Source organism: Carassius gibelio, chromosome B22 (assembly GCF_023724105.1).
Source record: "Carassius gibelio isolate Cgi1373 ecotype wild population from Czech Republic chromosome B22, carGib1.2-hapl.c, whole genome shotgun sequence".
NCBI classification, from domain to species: Eukaryota; Metazoa; Chordata; class Actinopteri; order Cypriniformes; family Cyprinidae; genus Carassius; species Carassius gibelio.
In genome coordinates, this window is record NC_068417.1 from 16,336,529 (window position 1) to 16,355,054 (window position 18,526).

At 36.9% G+C, this 18,526-nt stretch overlaps 1 protein-coding gene across 2 annotated transcripts in view; it reads right to left on the bottom strand.

Annotated features, from left to right (window-relative positions):
• Positions 1–5,414: 5,414 nt before the first annotated feature.
• LOC127988465 (uncharacterized) overlaps positions 5,415–18,526 on the bottom strand; it is a 41,358-nt gene continuing 28,246 nt past the window's right edge. The window contains exons 7-11 of one of the 2 annotated variants that reach the window (XM_052591224.1): positions 17,858–18,163; positions 16,411–16,722; positions 6,927–7,232; positions 6,518–6,574; positions 5,415–6,130 (exon numbers count right to left, since the gene is read on the bottom strand). In XM_052591224.1, the coding sequence (XP_052447184.1) occupies positions 6,024–6,130; positions 6,518–6,574; positions 6,927–7,232; positions 16,411–16,722; positions 17,858–18,163 (1,088 nt within the window). In that variant the 3' untranslated portion in view covers positions 5,415–6,023. The remainder of the gene's footprint in view (positions 6,131–6,517; positions 6,575–6,926; positions 7,233–16,410; positions 16,723–17,857; positions 18,164–18,526) is intronic. The other variant, XM_052591225.1, reaches the window with a different exon arrangement.

The following is an 18,526-nucleotide window of genomic DNA, read 5'->3' on the forward strand; positions in this document are numbered from 1 at the left end:
TGTCAGACTGATGGACGGCTGATCATTTCTGGTGCTACTGTAATCTTCCTGATCCTGGCTGCTAATGTGATCTTCTGTATTTACAGGAAACATGAAAAAAGAAGGACAACAAGGCAAGTTCTAGACAAGTGTTACTTTTTTGACAATTTGTTGGTTTGTTAAAAATTGCTGTTCCCTCTCGAAAGTCCGTGTGACTCAGATGTTTGGCAAAGACCAATCACAATGCAGTATGCAAATATATGACATCATTGCTATTTTAGATGTAGGAAATTTTTAAACTCTTAAATATAGAGAATTTTTGTAACAATATTAAAGATTAAGTTTTGCAATCTAATGTGATTATTTTTAAAACAGTTCAGATCCGTGAAGAAGAGATAACTTATGCTGATCCAACATTCATCAAACAAAAAGTCTGCAAAGCGGTAAAGTCATTGTGTGTCCTTTCAGCTAAATCCACAATATTAATTACACTAATACAACTCTGCAAATAAATTGTTTATTTCTAAGAAGAATAAGCTGTGCGAAGAAAGATGAGTGACGTGACATACAGCCAAGTATCGTGCTCTGCTTGTAACCCATACTGCTATAAACATGGACTCTTCTCTAATTATTTCATAGAAAACCCTTTCTTTGAATGAACACATATACTTAAGGTCATTGTGTATGTTATTAATGTTCTTGTGTCCTGTTTTAACAGCTTTGGAGAATTTGATGATTGCCCATTCACAGAGAAAGGATCTGCACTTGCAGGCCCGAAACAAGCTTCAGATGACTGCTGAGTGAAATGACTTGCCTTAAAAGAACTTTGATTCAGATCAGTCCCCAAAAACAAGCTAATGGTCGTTCTTTTACACGACAACAGCATTTTGAGGACCTGAACACATCGGGTGTTGAAAACTGCTTTCATATCACAAGTGTTTGAAAATGATAATGTTGTCGTCTCTGAGTAAACTACAAAAACTTGTTTAAATGGTGACATCATGCACATGCGTATTACGTGTTCAGTTTATAAGTGACATCATCAACTGCTGGTCTGGCATGCATACAGCATTTTACAGCAAAACAACCAAAGTTGAGTTCAAAACATTAATCTGAAGGGTTTTCTGATGATTTTAATTTTTATATAAACAAAACATCTATTTTAGTGCAAACAGAAACAAGCGATCTATTGAGACCAGATGAGAAAAGACACTTTAGACACTGTGGAGACACTTACTTTAACCATAAATGGCTGTGGTTTCATGTGCTTCTGCTAAATAAATGCTGATAAGAGTCCAAAGTGTTAAAAAAGCTGCAGTTACTTCGGTTTTATTTTATTTTTTTTGAATGCAAATGAGTGTGAGGAAGATAAAGTGTAAAAAAACAGCGCAGAAACTGACCAGTGCATCGGAAAGTTTGCTTTTAATACTGAACAATGATATTCAATTTGGAGATTATAAAACAGATAGATTTAGTTTCTACTTTGTTAATCTTCAGATTCAGTCATTTTAACTCAGTGGTTCTTATCCTGGTCCTGGGACCCCTGCTCTGTCTCCATTATTTGATACACCTGAGTCAGATCATCAGCTCATCAGGAGAGAGATCTATGAACTGAACTGATTGTGTCAGATAAGAGAGACGTAGGAAATGTGCAAAACAGTGGGATTAATGTTTAATAACCACTGTTTTAACTTCATGATGTACAGAGAACACGTGTCTCCTAAAGACCCTGCTGGAGCGCCAACTAGTGACTGAACATGAAAAAACAAGGCCTTAAGACTTAACTTTGTAAATAATGGCATCATTTTTGTGAACTGTATATTAACTTTTTTTCTAAATTACATATAAACCACAGTTTGATCCTTTTTTTTATTTTTTTTAACTCAGAGTTGATCTGATCATCATCACTAGAAGGTCCTGTGAAAAAACATTTAATATATTGTTCATTGATTTGTGTGTTATTGATTTGTGTGTTTCATCACCAAACTATGATTAAATGTCTTTGTCGCCTTTCATAGTGAAGGGGATTGAATCATAAAGTTTTCTAAACAAATGTAAAATATAGTCTCTTGCTGCTCTCTCGTCTTCTCGTGCTGGCTGCATTCACTGCAGTCGGACATTGGAGATTCGCGCTCGTAAATTTTCAAATTGGCCATAACTTTTAATTCGTTGCTGCCAACTGGGGCGATCCGCCCCTGCTTGCAAAAATAAACCATGGTTTTATCATAGTAAAACTGCTTAATTTCCTTTTGCATGATTTCTGAATGCTCAAGACTATAAAATAAATTAGAGTTATAATAAAGTTATAACCATATAAATGTCAAGAGCTACAATTGTAATTTGTAAATAATACAATTTTTTTGTTAATTTATTTACATTTTTATTTTATTAAAGTTCTGTTTTCACTCCATTGAAGGGTTTTTTTATGCTTGCTAGTTTGTTTGTTAGGTTTTTTTTTTTTTGTTTGTTTGTTTTTCAACATATTTAAGGAAGGGGGTACAACAATACAGTCCTGCACAGGGCACCCATTTGACCAGCAGTGGCCCTCTACAGAATACATTTTTCAATCATGATTCAAATGCTGGAATTTTCTCCCCTCTGCAAAAAAGAAAAAAGAAAAAAAAAAAAAGCTTTGTAGATGCACCTCAACTTTTCGACTACACAATGGCAGCAGTGGACTAAGTTAAAATTTTATGAATTATTGTGAATTTGCACAATGCTTAAAGACAATTGACCAGTAAGGCATCTAAATGTGAACTTTTGGCCCCACACAAAGAAAACTAATGTAAAAAGCTGAATGTTTTTCAGTGTTTCATGTTCAAAAACTGGCCTTACTGCACCTTTAGGCAGAAAAAGAGGTTTATACACTTTAAGGTTTACAAGTTTCATATGAGCAGTGAATGGAAAGGAAGTTTCTCTTCTACAGCTATAACAGCTGTAAAGTTCACATTTTCAGTAACAATGAGAACATCTCTGTTCCTGCTGTGAATGGTGACAGGTCATTATGTGAGTTTTTGAAAAAGAAATTCAGTCATGTTTGTTACCATAATTGTCAAAAAAATAACTCTTTATGCTGTGATTGTCTGTTGAATAACTTGTTAAAGCTTTCTAACATCAAATTATTCTGACAGTGTTTCGCTCTGAGAGTTATTGCAGAAATGTTTACTGCCTGTCAGATTTATTCTGGTAAAACTGTTCTAAAACTTTCAGATATATCCTTTTCAGCTAAGCACAAACTCACTTTTCTTATTGTTTGAATAACATTCCTGTCCAAAAACATAGTCCTGATCCTATTCCTAAACCTAACCCTATCCATAAGTGATCCTTTAATCAGAGGTAAATAAGAAGTGAATAAGAATGGTATAGAAGCCCTAACCCTCTGATGATGTTTGCTAGATATAAAGCTACATTATTTTTATAAAAATATAGTGTGAGCGAACTCTGTCAAGTTGTGCTATCAGAGATCAGTATTATCAGCATTATCATTTTAGCATGATCTTAGCATGATATTTTAGTATGATCATTAATAAATGTGAATTGTTATCTATTAAAGACTGTGACTTACAACAAATTGCTAATATTTCAGTGAAGGATTCTGTAACATACTTGGGGATTGTTATCACGAAAGTGAAATGTAAGATTAATTTTGAATCTATTCTTCAGAGGACTAAGGCAAAACTGAATCATTGGCTTTTGAGGGATTTGTCCCTAAAAGGTAGAGTTTTGTTGTGTAAAGCAGAGGGACTGTCAAGATTAGTTTATGCAGCCACTTCACTTAGTGTCTCTAAGGAAATGTGTAAAGATGTTGATACTGCTTTGTTTAATTTTCTGTGGAGAAATAAAATGCATTACATTAGAAAATCTACAATAATGAATACATATGAATCAGGAGGATTGAACTTTCTTGATGTCTGCACTCTAAATAATACCTTTAAAATTAACTGGATCAGACATTTCACTCTAAATCCAAATTCTCTGTGGAATTTTATACCCAATTTTGTTTTTTCCAAACTAGGTGCTTAGATTTCTCTTGATTTGCAGTTACAAAATTGATCAAAAATTCCTTTAAGCTTATCCTGCTTTCATAAACAAATGTTGCTGGCTTGGTCTCTATTATATAAGCATAACTTTTCTCCCCATAGGTACCTGATTTGGAACAATTACAATATATTATATAAAAATAAATCTTTATTTTTTGAAAATTGGTTTTCTGCAGGCATAATACGAGTCAGTCAATTATTAAATGAAGAAGGCATGTTACTCACTTATTCTGAGTTTTTAGCTGTCCATGGAATTCCAGTAACACCAAAGGAGTTTTCTATTGTCGTGGATGCAATTCCGACAGGAGTTTTGGCTTTATTCAGAGCTAATACCCAGAACAGTATTACACCCCCCTCTACCTTTGATTTATTTGATACTCATATTGGAAAACTCTGTTTTGGCCCTAAAAATATTAATGTTAACAAAACTGTTCGTTCCTTACTTCAAAAAGATATTGTTTCTTCTCCTAACTGTATATTTTATTGGAACAGATTAGTTAAAGGTTTAATATGGAAAGACATTTGGACCTTGCCAAACAAATACATATTGGTAAATAAAGTCAAGGAAGTATCTTTTAAAATTTTTACATAGATATTACCCAGTAAATAATTTTCTTGTTAAATTTAAAAATGACATTGATTCTTTTTGTAATATGAGTACTGAAACTTTGTTTCATTTATTTTGGCATTGCCATTGTTAAAATACTTTGGAAAGATTTAACTAGATTTAAAATTGATAACAATGACCCCACTTTTCTTTTGTGCTTAGAAAACGTTTTATTTGGTTTTACTAATATCCCTTCAAAATAAAACCAAAGAGTTTCCATTTGTAAATCCTTTATTTATGTAATGTTTAGCCCATCCCCATGGCTATATGTGTATTTTGAATGCATATTCTTTCTTTATATTCTGTATGTGTTTTATGTTTTCATGTGTATTATTGTTGCTGTAACTGTACTTTGACTGTGTTTTTTGAAGTTTAATATAAAAATAAATAAATAAAAAAAACGTTAACTTCCTGTCTGTGTTGTCTGGCTGCGGTGCCTTCTACAAACGCAGTTAAAGTCAAGATGATGAGTAAACTTAAATTGGGCTCAGGTGGTTGAGCTGTGGGATGTGTTTCCCATACATTTATTTATTTTTGGAGACTCGCCATGATTTTAAAACATACAGTATGATGAAACACACATTTCTCAAATTTTGCCTTTTTATTACGTATTAATATTGTAACACTCACATTCAAAAGTATATATAAGTACATTGTTTATACGTTGCATGTTAAAACAGTTGTTAGGAAGCAAAAGCAGTATCAGTGTTTGTCCACTAAAGGACAGAAAAGATTGGGTATATGATCAGTGGCATAATATCTTACATGAATATTATTCATCAAGCAGCTGCTGTTGTCAAATTTATTAAAACAACACAAAGCATAACGCATGTATTATTACATCACTGCTAGAACTGAACAAAAGGGTCTTTTCTTTTTCATATTATTTGCTACAACTACAATAAGGCTCATTTCAAATGCTTCAGCATGAATACAAAGGCACTATGAACATGAAGAAAATGAAGATTTTGTGATCTCAGCTTGGAAACAGACTGTAATCAACGCTGAACATGAATATAAATCCGGTACTGTGTTTATCATATAAAAACAGAGAATAAAATTGTGTGGTAAAACATCTTATTAAAAGCATATATGACACTTTCTGACACTCACTGTCCACAATCACATGAAATCAAAGCTGTGAGTCAAACTAGTATCAGGCTAAATAAAGTAAAATAATGAAGTGTAAATCATTAAAATGACAAACACGTGTCTTGGTTCATTTAAAACTAAATACTTTTTTTACATGCAAGTTTAACAGCTCAACACACAGATTTATATCTGACTTTCACTGGACAGATTCTGGAGGATCATAAAAACAGAAACATGTTTGTGTTGAAGCTGGACCTGAATGATGATGTCAGAGTGATTGACACTGGTGGGCGGGTCTTATGTTCTTAAAGGGAACTTGTCCCCTCCTCTTCATTCACTACATCCAGATCATCTCCATTCAACAGAGGGTTCACTACAGTCACTGATTCATTCACTCGGTTTCTTCTGGAATCTGAAAGAAAATACAGAACATTATGAATTAAAAAAAAAAAAACTAATGTCAAGCATTAACAATGTACAAAATCATTAAACAGACTGTCAGAAGGACATTTGGTTCATTTTATAGGTTCGATCTAATTTTAAAATGAAAATGACTTATATTTGTGAACTTTTGTCATGCTTCTACAAAAAAAAAAAAAAAAGCACACTGAAATAAGTTTACTTGGAATCATTTAGACTTATACATTTTGAATGTAGCATTAAAAGATTCGGCAATAATTCACTTACAGTAATTTGTTTAAAACAAGAATGAATAAAATGCATGAAGCCAAATCACAGACATCAGATCATGATAGTGTTGTGAAGTTAAAGATATTCAGAGCAAACATCAGAATCTCACCAATCTTTGCCTTCATCAATGATTTCTCCCTCTTTTTTTCAATTAAAATTTTAGATCCTAAAAGCAGAGAAATACAAAGACATCCATTAGCTAAAGTGTTACTACATAAACATCGCTCTGATGCTGTCTATCAATTTGAAATTAAGAGTTTGCTGTGGCAAAGAATATAATATAAATATACAATTTTGATGTATGTACAGAGTGCTGATACAAATAAAACCTGGATGAAATACTCATTGAGGTGGTGCAGCAATTTAAATCATTCTGAAACTTTAATAAATAGAATTTGAAGAATTAAATTATCTACAGCGCAAACTCTGAATGGAGTCTGACATTAAACAGTTTGATCTGAATTACCTGCAGAAACATTAGAACTGAGAACTTTATTAAATTGACTGGAGAGACTCACCTCTGACAGTAAAAACGTGTGTCCTGTTTCTAACCCCTTTACTGCTGCTTATCGTCACTTTATACTCTCCAGTATGTTCATATGTAGAGTCATTGATGGTCAGACCTCCAGTCTTCTTGTTCAGCTCCAGTCTGCCTCTGAATATCTCATCAGGACCGTCATATGTCTTTCCAGTCCCTTCTTTGATTTCAGCGATGAGAGACATTTCATCTCCAAACCTCCACTTTACCTCCTCATCTGTCTGTATTTCATTAGTTCCGGAATCAAAATAGACAGTTTCTCCCTTACCCTCTAAAACATAGCTTACTTCATGTCACAGCAGCACATGGAAGAAAGAAATTAGATTAAAAGTCAGTAAAGTTTCATTCAGGATGTGTGTGTGTTTGTATATTACACAGCAGTGTCTCTGGCTTATTTGGTGCTCTAGGGAAAAAAGAGACACATGGCCCCCAAAAGATAAGTTAAATTAGCACTTACCTTAAATAACTATTAAATAATAATACCTAGAAAATAGGCTGACTAAATTCGAAGTTGCTATATCATAACATTTGTACACTGGACATACAACAATGGATCCTTCATTTCTTTACAATTTAAAGGTACACTATGTTATTTCATTGATCAGTGGTGGAAGTCTGTTGGTTGATAGCCTCCAGCAACAATAAAACCATGAAAGAGGAGAATTCTAGAGCTAGAGCATGTATGAGTGTGAATATATCAATATAGCAATATCTAAGGAACAGCTGTGCCAATTAATAAATATAAACACACTGTATATTTGAGTGAACTGCACTTAAGCATTACCTGAATGTACTCTCAACATATAGTGTTCCTGTAGCTCAAGTGGTAGAGCATTGCTTTAACGAGCCCAAGGTTGGGGGTTTGATTCACCAGGAACACATGATAGGTGAAAATTGTTAGCCTGAATGCACTGTAAGACGCTGTGACGAAAACGAACTACAAAGCCCAAAATGCAATGCACCAAGTGGGAGGAGTCAGTCAGCTGGAGGAAATTGAGTGATCAAATCAATTTAAAACAGGTGATCGTGAGTGTTGAGTGTGTGTCCGCTGAGTCTTTGTCTGCTGAATCGATGGTCAGAATTTTGAACTGCCTGGTAATAGATGTTTAAAATGTGCAAAATGGGAAGAAACAAAATAGGAGATGACTGTCTTAAGTAAGCTTCATTTGTTGCGCTGCGGAGGAGTGCCTGGGTTCTACAATTCCTGCAAACTGCTCCTTTCCTCGTGGTGTCTGGGCCATATGAAAGCTGAATTAGCAGACAGTAGATGCTGTGAAGTAAAGCCGCTGACAATGAAACTACAAGCTTGAAGTGTACGGTGTTACAGAAGTCCCTCTGGCTGCACAGTGGACGAGTGTTCAGATGTATCCCATTAGTTTATGAGCTGTGTTTGAACTACGTGGGGTTGGAACGCTGTAACTTTGAGTGCGTTTGTGGTGTTTTGGCTGGACTGCAAATCCCCTGATTGTGCACTGGACTCCAGGTAGGCCTTGAAAAGTTCATTATCTCCACTAAGCTAATTAATCATCAATGACTCTCGAAAAAATGGGTCTACTGGACATCTAACTCACACACACACACACACACACACACACACACACACACACACAAACATCAATCATTTCCACTTTAAACCCTTCATTTAAGAACACAAGCAGTCAAGAACACAAGCATTCAGAAGGGTCATCAGAACTGTTGAACGAACCTTATGTATATGAATGAATGTGATATGAGTTAATGGGTTATGTTTGGTTCACTTATGGACTTGATACACCGAAGTGTTATGTGTAATGTTATTGTTTGAATATTTATTGATGTTGACTTGAGTCATTGACCAGGGTATTATTGTATTATTCTCACTCAGTTGAAAGACAAACGGTCCCTTGATGCTGTCCTATATGGTGTATTGATTCATGAGATGGTTTATTTTTGGTTGTTTATTGGTTGTTTACTTTAACATGCTTTGAAGCAAGAGATATTGAAAAAGAAATAAGACCATTTTGAGTTGCATTAAAAAGAATAAGAGAAACTGTTTTTTGCAATTTTTCTAAATGTGTGGGTAATTTACTGTTCTGTGAAGTGTGATTTGAGTTATCTGCCTTAGCCAGAACCACTACGTCACAGAAAATGGCGCCCGAACAGGGACGTGAATTTAAAAATTGAACTTGTAAAATTAATCTTGAAGCATCTTCTGTGATGATTCTCATTGTAATTTCAATATTTTTTTTGTGGTTACTTTAGAAACTGTATTGAACTAAAAGTGTAAGGCCATAGGGTAAAGAATTGTTCTGAACTTTGTGACTTTGTGCTGGAAACCTTAATTTATTAATTGTACACTGTTTTATTTTCATTTAATTGTGAAGTATAAAGCTAATTAACTAAAGTGATGTGAACTTAACTTGAGCCCATATAATGAAGGGTGTGAATAATGTGAATTGTTGTAGAAACCCATTCTAATTTTGAACCTGTGGTGTTAAGTTTGTAATCCGTGACCAAAGAGAAGTAATCTCAGTTGCGAATTATAAGAATAATTGTTTTGCACTTCATCTACTGACAACACATAGCCTACAAGTACCCTATCCTTCACACTGTATAGAATGGCTGATGCCTTGCACCCATCGTCGTCAACCCTGGTTGACATTGATATTCCTGATGTTCCAGATGTTGCCACTCCAGTCTGGGCACCTGCCCTGCAAACTCGGGAGTCTAATTATCCTTACACTCCCAGTCAATCGACCGCATTACAATCAAGAACCCATGTGCAGTTTGCTCCTTCAAACCTTCCCCCTGGTACACCTGTGCAACCTCTTGTATGGAATGGGAGCAATGGAAACCAGAACCAGATCCAACTGTGTACTCCTTCTCCCACAGGGAATGGTTCTCAAGTGTCTTCAGGGACTCAGTATGATTTACCCAGAGCGTTTCCTACACCTGCAAGGGAGATCGGACATCTTACTTCCCAGGTCCAGGGTAACTGGGACAAATTGCTTGACCTCATGGAGAAGCAAGAGAAAGCTGTAAGTGCACTTACTAGTGAACAGAAGCAGAGTTCTTTGCAACTTAAAAGCCAATTGGAAAGTCTTGCTGATAAAGTGGACAACCACACTCAACAAATTTCAAAGATTTTGTCAAAAGATAAACAACAGACTGAAACTGAGACCGATCAAATTGTAAAAACAATGAAGTTGTTAATTAAAGATGAAATCCACAAAGTTGAGAAATCATTAGTATCCAATATTCGTTTTATGGTAGAGCAACTTCAACAAGAGGTTCAAGAAGACATCAGAGCTGTCCAGAAAAACTTCCAAAAAAGCCACAGTGAACTTGTTAAAGATTTCTCAGACATTAAAGCTGTCCAACAAAACTGTCAAAAAAGTAACAATGAATTTGTAAAAGATTTCTCACATTGGACCTTCCAACTTGACCGCCTCAGTGATAAAATGAGTGAGCTAACAATGAGTACCGAACACAAAACACCTCTGAACCCACAGAAGGAAACTGAAACCGAATCACCTCCCCCTTCCATTGGTGTATCACCTCCCGTGAATGCTGTCAAGAGTGACCATCTCAAGTTAACCTTTCCTACTTTCGGAAGACCATCAGATGACTCTGATCCTCTGTTGTATTTAACTAAATGTAAGGATTTTCTTGCATTACATCCTTTATCTGATCCTGAAATTCTAGCTACCTTTAGAACAGTCCTACATGGAACTGCCCGGGATTGGTGGGAAGTTGCCAGAACTGCGATAACTACCTGGTGCGAGTTTGAGTCTTCATTCCTTACTGCTTTTCTCTCTGAAGACTATGAGGATGAACTTGCTGAACGTGTCAGAATCAGAACCCAAGGTGAGAGAGAATCTGTAAGAGACTTTGCCTTTACATATAGAGCACTTTGCAAAAGGTGGAAGCCTAACTTCAGCGAGTCGGACTTGGTCAAGATGATTCTGAAAAACATAAAACCTTACCTGGCCAGCCAGTTGCGTGGTCGTGTGTCCACTGTGGAAGAATTGGTACGACTTGGACAACAACTTGAGAAGGATCATCTTCAACAGTTGCAGTATGACTACCGGTTGAGCTCAAAGCACAGTCAAACTGGGTTTAAAGGTCCCAACATTAACAGACTTCCAGAGAAGCCACAAGTTCAATGCTGGAGGTGTAAAGGCCATCATTCTCCTGGTAACTGTCCACAGTTTACTTTATCCTCACAGCCTTTTCAACCATCAGCCCAACATGCTGTTAACATGCAACCAACCTTTCCTTCGAAATCCAGAGGTAAACCCACTAACAATTCAGTGACTACTGCAAATGCTTTACAGGAGAAGGTAATTTTCAGACATGAACCAAAATTTGCTGTTGTACCCCAACAATTAATCGTGCCAGTCAGTATTGATACCTGGACCGGTAAAGCCATTGTTGACACTGGGGCAAGTTATACCCTAATTCATGAAAGCTTAGGTAAAGAACTAGATCCCTCAGAACAAAGCCTTAGTCCTTGGACTCTTGGACCATTATATTTGGCCAATGGGAAGACTGAAGTGCCTCTGGGATGGTTGAATGTTTCTCTTAAATTGCATGACCAAATTTTCCCCTTACCTGTTGCTGTGCTGACAACCCAAGCTCTTGCTTATTCTATTGTTTTGGGTCTAGACTTCATCTTCTTTAGTGGAATGCAGATAAATGTGTCGCAGGGGAAGTATTCCTTTAACTCCAAACCAGAAGTGGACTACTACTTCCAGCCTGGTCATGCCAGCGTGCCACCGCCGATGAGATTCCAATGTATGCAAGATGGAACCATCGCTCACCGTTCTCCTCCAAGTATGGCCCTCTTAAGTTCTGTTCCACCCTTAATGTTGCCCTTTGCCTTGAAAGATGGTGACCGTGAAGATGATGCAACACTCATCTACCAAGCAGTGGATGCAGCTCACTTACCACCTGATCAAAAGCAACAGTTAAATCACCTTCTACAAACAAATCCTCAAGTGTGCACTCTTCGGTTGGGACGGACTAATGTACTTCAACATAAAATCTACACGCATCATCAAATACCCATAAAACAAAGGCCTTATCGAATGTCACCTTTCAAGCAAGCCATAGTGAATCAGCAGCTCCAGGAAATGCTGGAGACCGGCATTGTGGAACCTTCACAATCAGGTTGGTCTTCTCCGGTGGTCCTAGTGCCGAAAAAAAATGGACAACTTCGGTTCTGCGTTGACTATCGCAAGTTAAATGCTATAACTGACAGCGACGCATACCCAATGCCAAACCTCACTGAAATTTTGGAGTCACTTTCAGGATCTGCTATCTTTTCCACACTAGACCTTAACAGTGGGTACTGGCAAGTTACTATGGATGCTTCCAGTAAAGCAAAGACTGCCTTTACAACCCCTGCGGGGCTATTTCACTTCAATGTAATGCCCTTTGGACTTAAAAATGCTCCAGCAACTTTTCAACGTCTTATGGAGACTGTCTTGGGAGACCTACGTGGAAGTATTTGCTTTGTATATATCGATGATATTATTGTCTATTCCCCATCTGTTGCTAAGCATTTCTTTGACCTCCAAGCTGTTTTCCAGAAATTACAAGAAGCTGGCTTAACCATCAATCTTCATAAAGGTAAGTTCTGCTTGCCTGAAGTTACATTCCTAGGTCATGTAATAAATAACAAAGGCATTACAGCTGACCCAAGTAAAGTGGAAGCTATTCAAAACTATCCTGTTCCAAGAAATCTGAAGGAAGTCCAGCGGTTTCTTGGACTAGCTGGGTGGTACCACCGGTTTGTTGCAAATTTTTCCAGAATTGCTGAACCACTTAATTCCTTAAAGAAAAAGGGCCGAGTTTTTCAATGGACACCACAATGCCAACAGGCCTTTGAAGAATTGAAAACATGCCTAACGACTCCACCAATCCTCGGACATCCCAATTTCGAGCATCCCTTCATTGTATATACAGACGCCAGTGAGACAGGACTGGGTGCAGTGCTGACCCAAAAGAGAGGACAAGGTATAGAAGAGGTAATTGCTTATGCCAGTCGAGCTCTTAATCCCGCGGAGTCAAATTATTCTGCAACAGAAAAAGAATGCTTAGCTGTAATATGGGCATTAGAGAAATGGCAGCACTATCTTGAACACAGAATGTTCACTGTCGTGACGGATCACTCTGCTTTGCAGTGGGTGATGAGTTCACCTAAAACTACCAGCCGTCTCATTCGATGGGCACTGCAATTGCAAAAGTATGATTTTATTGTTGAATATCGAAAAGGGAAACTGAATGCTGCTCCTGATGCACTTTCACGGCTCGCCCCCCATGCAAACTTTAATTTGTATTCAAATCAGAAAGATGTAAATACCCTTCCAATTACAGATGAACTAATTTGGGAGAAACAACACAGTGACCCAGCGATTGTGCAGATATTTCAAACTCTGGCTGAGGACAAGGGAGGGCAGCAGGAAAAATATGAGGTAATTGAAGATAAGCTTTATCTAAAAACGGTGTCCGAAAATCAATCACACTATCGTATCTTCCTCCCCAAAGATCTTGTGCCAGCTATACTGGAACACTATCACTGTGACCCCACGAGTGGACATGCAGGAATCTTTAAAACTTACAAGAGAATTCAAGAAGTTGCTTTCTGGCCTGGGATGTGGTCCGATATAAAACAGTTTGTCAAAAGATGTGTTAAATGCCAGACCCTAAAATCCGAACAACGGAAACCTGCTGGTAAAATGCAGAAGATTAATAGCACACGACCAAATCAGATCATGGGTGTAGACATCATGGGACCATTGCCCCGTAGCACTAACCAAAATGAATACCTTTTAGTCTTTGTTGATTACTTCACTCGTTGGGTAGAACTGTTCCCCATTCGTACTGCTACTGCCAAAACTGTTGCCACTGTATTCCGAAAAGAGGTACTAACCAGATGGGGAGTTCCAGACTTTCTTGTATCTGACAGAGGTACACAGTTTGTGTCTGCAATATTTAAAGAAGTGTGTGAGAGTTGGAATGTAACACCAAAATTAACTACAGCATACCACCCGCAGACAAACATGACCGAAAGAGTCAATCGAACTCTTAAAAGTATGATTGCGGCATTTGTAGAAGATAATCATAAACGATGGGACCAATACCTACCAGAAATCAGATTTGCAATTAACTCTGCAGTGCAAGAAACCACTGGAATGTCTCCTGCAGAACTTCACTTGGGAAGGAAACTACAGGGGCCCATGGACAAGCTTCTGAAAGGTGAAAGCTGTGATCTGTCACCCGATGCACCCCATTATGACACTGTGTATCACTTAAAACAATTGCAAGCTAGAGCAATAGAGAATAGTAAGAAAGCACATCAAAGACAGCTTCGAAATTACAATAAGAATCGACGGGACCTGTTATTCAAAGAAAGGGATCGAGTATGGATGAGACACTTTTCACAGTCCAGTGCAAAGCACAATTTCACTGCTAAACTTGCACCAAAATGGAAAGGACCATACCGGGTAATCCAACAAATGGGACCAGTGAATTACCAAATAGCACTGGAATCTACAGGTGAAGATGTTCGTGTTGTCCATGTTTGCAATTTAAAGCCCTGTTTTCCAACTGCCTCTGAAGTAGGAGCACAAGACAGACAAAACCTTATTGATCTCTTTCAGGAATCCTCAACTGATGAAGAGTTCTTCGGATTTTAATGTTTCAACATCTCATAAGGAACTATGAGATGCCTTGTCCAACGGAGGGGGAGTGTGACGAAAACGAACTACAAAGCCCAAAATGCAATGCACCAAGTGGGAGGAGTCAGTCAGCTGGAGGAAATTGAGTGATCAAATCAATTTAAAACAGGTGATCGTGAGTGTTGAGTGTGTGTCCGCTGAGTCTTTGTCTGCTGAATCGATGGTCAGAATTTTGAACTGCCTGGTAATAGATGTTTAAAATGTGCAAAATGGGAAGAAACAAAATAGGAGATGACTGTCTTAAGTAAGCTTCATTTGTTGCGCTGCGGAGGAGTGCCTGGGTTCTACAATTCCTGCAAACTGCTCCTTTCCTCGTGGTGTCTGGGCCATATGAAAGCTGAATTAGCAGACAGTAGATGCTGTGAAGTAAAGCCGCTGACAATGAAACTACAAGCTTGAAGTGTACGGTGTTACAGAAGTCCCTCTGGCTGCACAGTGGACGAGTGTTCAGATGTATCCCATTAGTTTATGAGCTGTGTTTGAACTACGTGGGGTTGGAACGCTGTAACTTTGAGTGCGTTTGTGGTGTTTTGGCTGGACTGCAAATCCCCTGATTGTGCACTGGACTCCAGGTAGGCCTTGAAAAGTTCATTATCTCCACTAAGCTAATTAATCATCAATGACTCTCGAAAAAATGGGTCTACTGGACATCTAACTCACACACACACACACACACACACACACACACACACACACACACACACACACACACACACACAAACATCAATCATTTCCACTTTAAACCCTTCATTTAAGAACACAAGCAGTCAAGAACACAAGCATTCAGAAGGGTCATCAGAACTGTTGAACGAACCTTATGTATATGAATGAATGTGATATGAGTTAATGGGTTATGTTTGGTTCACTTATGGACTTGATACACCGAAGTGTTATGTGTAATGTTATTGTTTGAATATTTATTGATGTTGACTTGAGTCATTGACCAGGGTATTATTGTATTATTCTCACTCAGTTGAAAGACAAACGGTCCCTTGATGCTGTCCTATATGGTGTATTGATTCATGAGATGGTTTATTTTTGGTTGTTTATTGGTTGTTTACTTTAACATGCTTTGAAGCAAGAGATATTGAAAAAGAAATAAGACCATTTTGAGTTGCATTAAAAAGAATAAGAGAAACTGTTTTTTGCAATTTTTCTAAATGTGTGGGTAATTTACTGTTCTGTGAAGTGTGATTTGAGTTATCTGCCTTAGCCAGAACCACTACGTCACAACGCTTTGAATAAAAGTGTCTGCTAAATGCATTAAAATTTTAATTCAATTTTAATTTAACATTAAAATAATGCCATGAATGAACTATAAAGAAGAGAAGAAATCACAGCCTTTGTCTCATGCCGCCCCTCAGCCATTGTGAGCCCTGGGCAGATGTCTATATTAACTATGTCAGGATCCACCACTGTACTAATTATGTGACATTAATAACTAGAATACTTTAGAACAAAAATGCTACATTTGAATACACATTCAATATTTATGAATGCAGGTACATTATTGATACTTAATTGGTATATTAACTTCCTGCTCTGCATTATCATTTTGAACAAATCGGATAAATTGAGGAAAATACTAAATTAATATTTACAGTCAAACACTGTGCACCTTTGCATATTCAAATTCAGTTTAGTGTAAAACTGTTAATTCAGTGCATCACCACTCTTACACTCATTTAACATAAAAAAAAATAAATAAATAATAATAATTACCAAAAAACTATTACTTACAATCTAATAAAACCTTGAATTTCTTGACAAAGGTTCCTCTGCTGCTGCTGATGATCTGTAGTTTATAGAGTCCAGTGTGTTCAGCTTCAATCTCTGTGATGGTCAGTGATCCAGTCTTCTCGTCCAGCTTCAGTTTGTCTCTGAATCTCTCGTTAACATCATCATACGTCTCTACTGTCCCTCCTTTGATCTGAGCGATGAGCTTGTCTAGATCTCCAAACATCCACAGGATCTGATCATCTGTCTGTATTTCAGTATCAGGTTTCAGAGTGACAGAATCTCCCTCGTCCACAAATTTCTTCTTCGATTCATCTGTCACAGTAGCACATGGAAGAAAGAAATTAGATTAAAAGTCAGTAAAGTTTCATTCAGGATGTGTGTGTGTTTGTATATTACACAGCAGTGTCTCTGGCTTATTTGGTGCTCTAGGGAAAAAAGAGACACATGGCCCCCAAAAGATAAGTTAAATTAGCACTTACCTTAAATAACTATTAAATAATAATACCTAGAAAATAGGCTGACTAAATTCGAAGTTGCTATATCATAACATTTGTACACTGGACATACAACAATGGATCCTTCATTTCTTTACAATTTAAAGGTACACTATGTTATTTCATTGATCAGTGGTGGAAGTCTGTTGGTTGATAGCCTCCAGCAACAATAAAACCATGAAAGAGGAGAATTCTAGAGCTAGAGCATGTATGAGTGTGAATATATCAATATAGCAATATCTAAGGAACAGCTGTGCCAATTAATAAATATAAACACACTGTATATTTGAGTGAACTGCACTTAAGCATTACCTGAATGTACTCTCAACATATAGTGTTCCTGTAGCTCAAGTGGTAGAGCATTGCTTTAACGAGCCCAAGGTTGGGGGTTTGATTCACCAGGAACACATGATAGGTGAAAATTGTTAGCCTGAATGCACTGTAAGACGCTTTGAATAAAAGTGTCTGCTAAATGCATTAAAATTTTAATTCAATTTTAATTTAACATTAAAATAATGCCATGAATGAACTATAAAGAAGAGAAGAAATCACAGCCTTTGTCTCATGCCGCCCCTCAGCCATTGTGAGCCCTGGGCAGATGTCTATATTAACTATGTCAGGATCCACCACTGTACTAATTATGTGACATTAATAACTAGAATACTTTAGAACAAAAATGCTACATTTGAATACACATTCAATATTTATGAATGCAGGTACATTATTGATACTTAATTTGTATATTAACTTCCTGCTCTGCATTATCATTTTGAACAAATCGGATAAATTGAGGAAAATACTAAATTAATATTTACAGTCAAACACTGTGCACCTTTGCATATTCAAATTCAGTTTAGTGTAAAACTGTTAATTCAGTGCATCACCACTCTTACACTCATTTAACATAAAAAAAATAAATAAATAATAATAATTACCAAAAAACTATTACTTACAATCTAATAAAACCTTGAATTTCTTGACAAAGGTTCCTCTGCTGCTGCTGATCAGTAGTTTATAGAGTCCAGTGTGTTCAGCTTCAATCTCTGTGATGGTCAGTGATCCAGTCTTGTCCAGCTTCAGTCTGTCTCTGAATATCTTATTAACATCATCATACGTCTCTACTGTTCCTCCTCTGATCTGAGCGATGAGCTTGTCTTGATCTCCAAACATCCACAGGATCTGATCAACGCTCTGTATTTCAGTATCAGGTTTCAGAGTGACAGAATCTCCCTCGTCCACAAATTTCTTCTCCGATTCATCTGTCACAGTAGCACAAAGAAACAGAGAAAAACTAAGACAAATTTGTCTTTAGATCAAGTGTGCTCATTTGACACTTGAGAGTTTAAAAGTTTGACTACATAAAGATCATTCAGATGCCGTATTTTCAGTTTAAAAAATGAAGACCGTTTACTGTTTTCGATATTACTGTTTCAGCTTCAGATTTGATAACTAAAAGACAAACCTAGAATTCCAAGTGAACTTTATACAGAGTACTGATATAAATAAAAGCTTAAGGGGCAGAAACAGAATGTTGTTTATTTCACAGTGAAGTTCAATGGGATATTTTAATATTGCAACATACATCTACACATCAAATCAACACAACAACATCTGAATGGGGT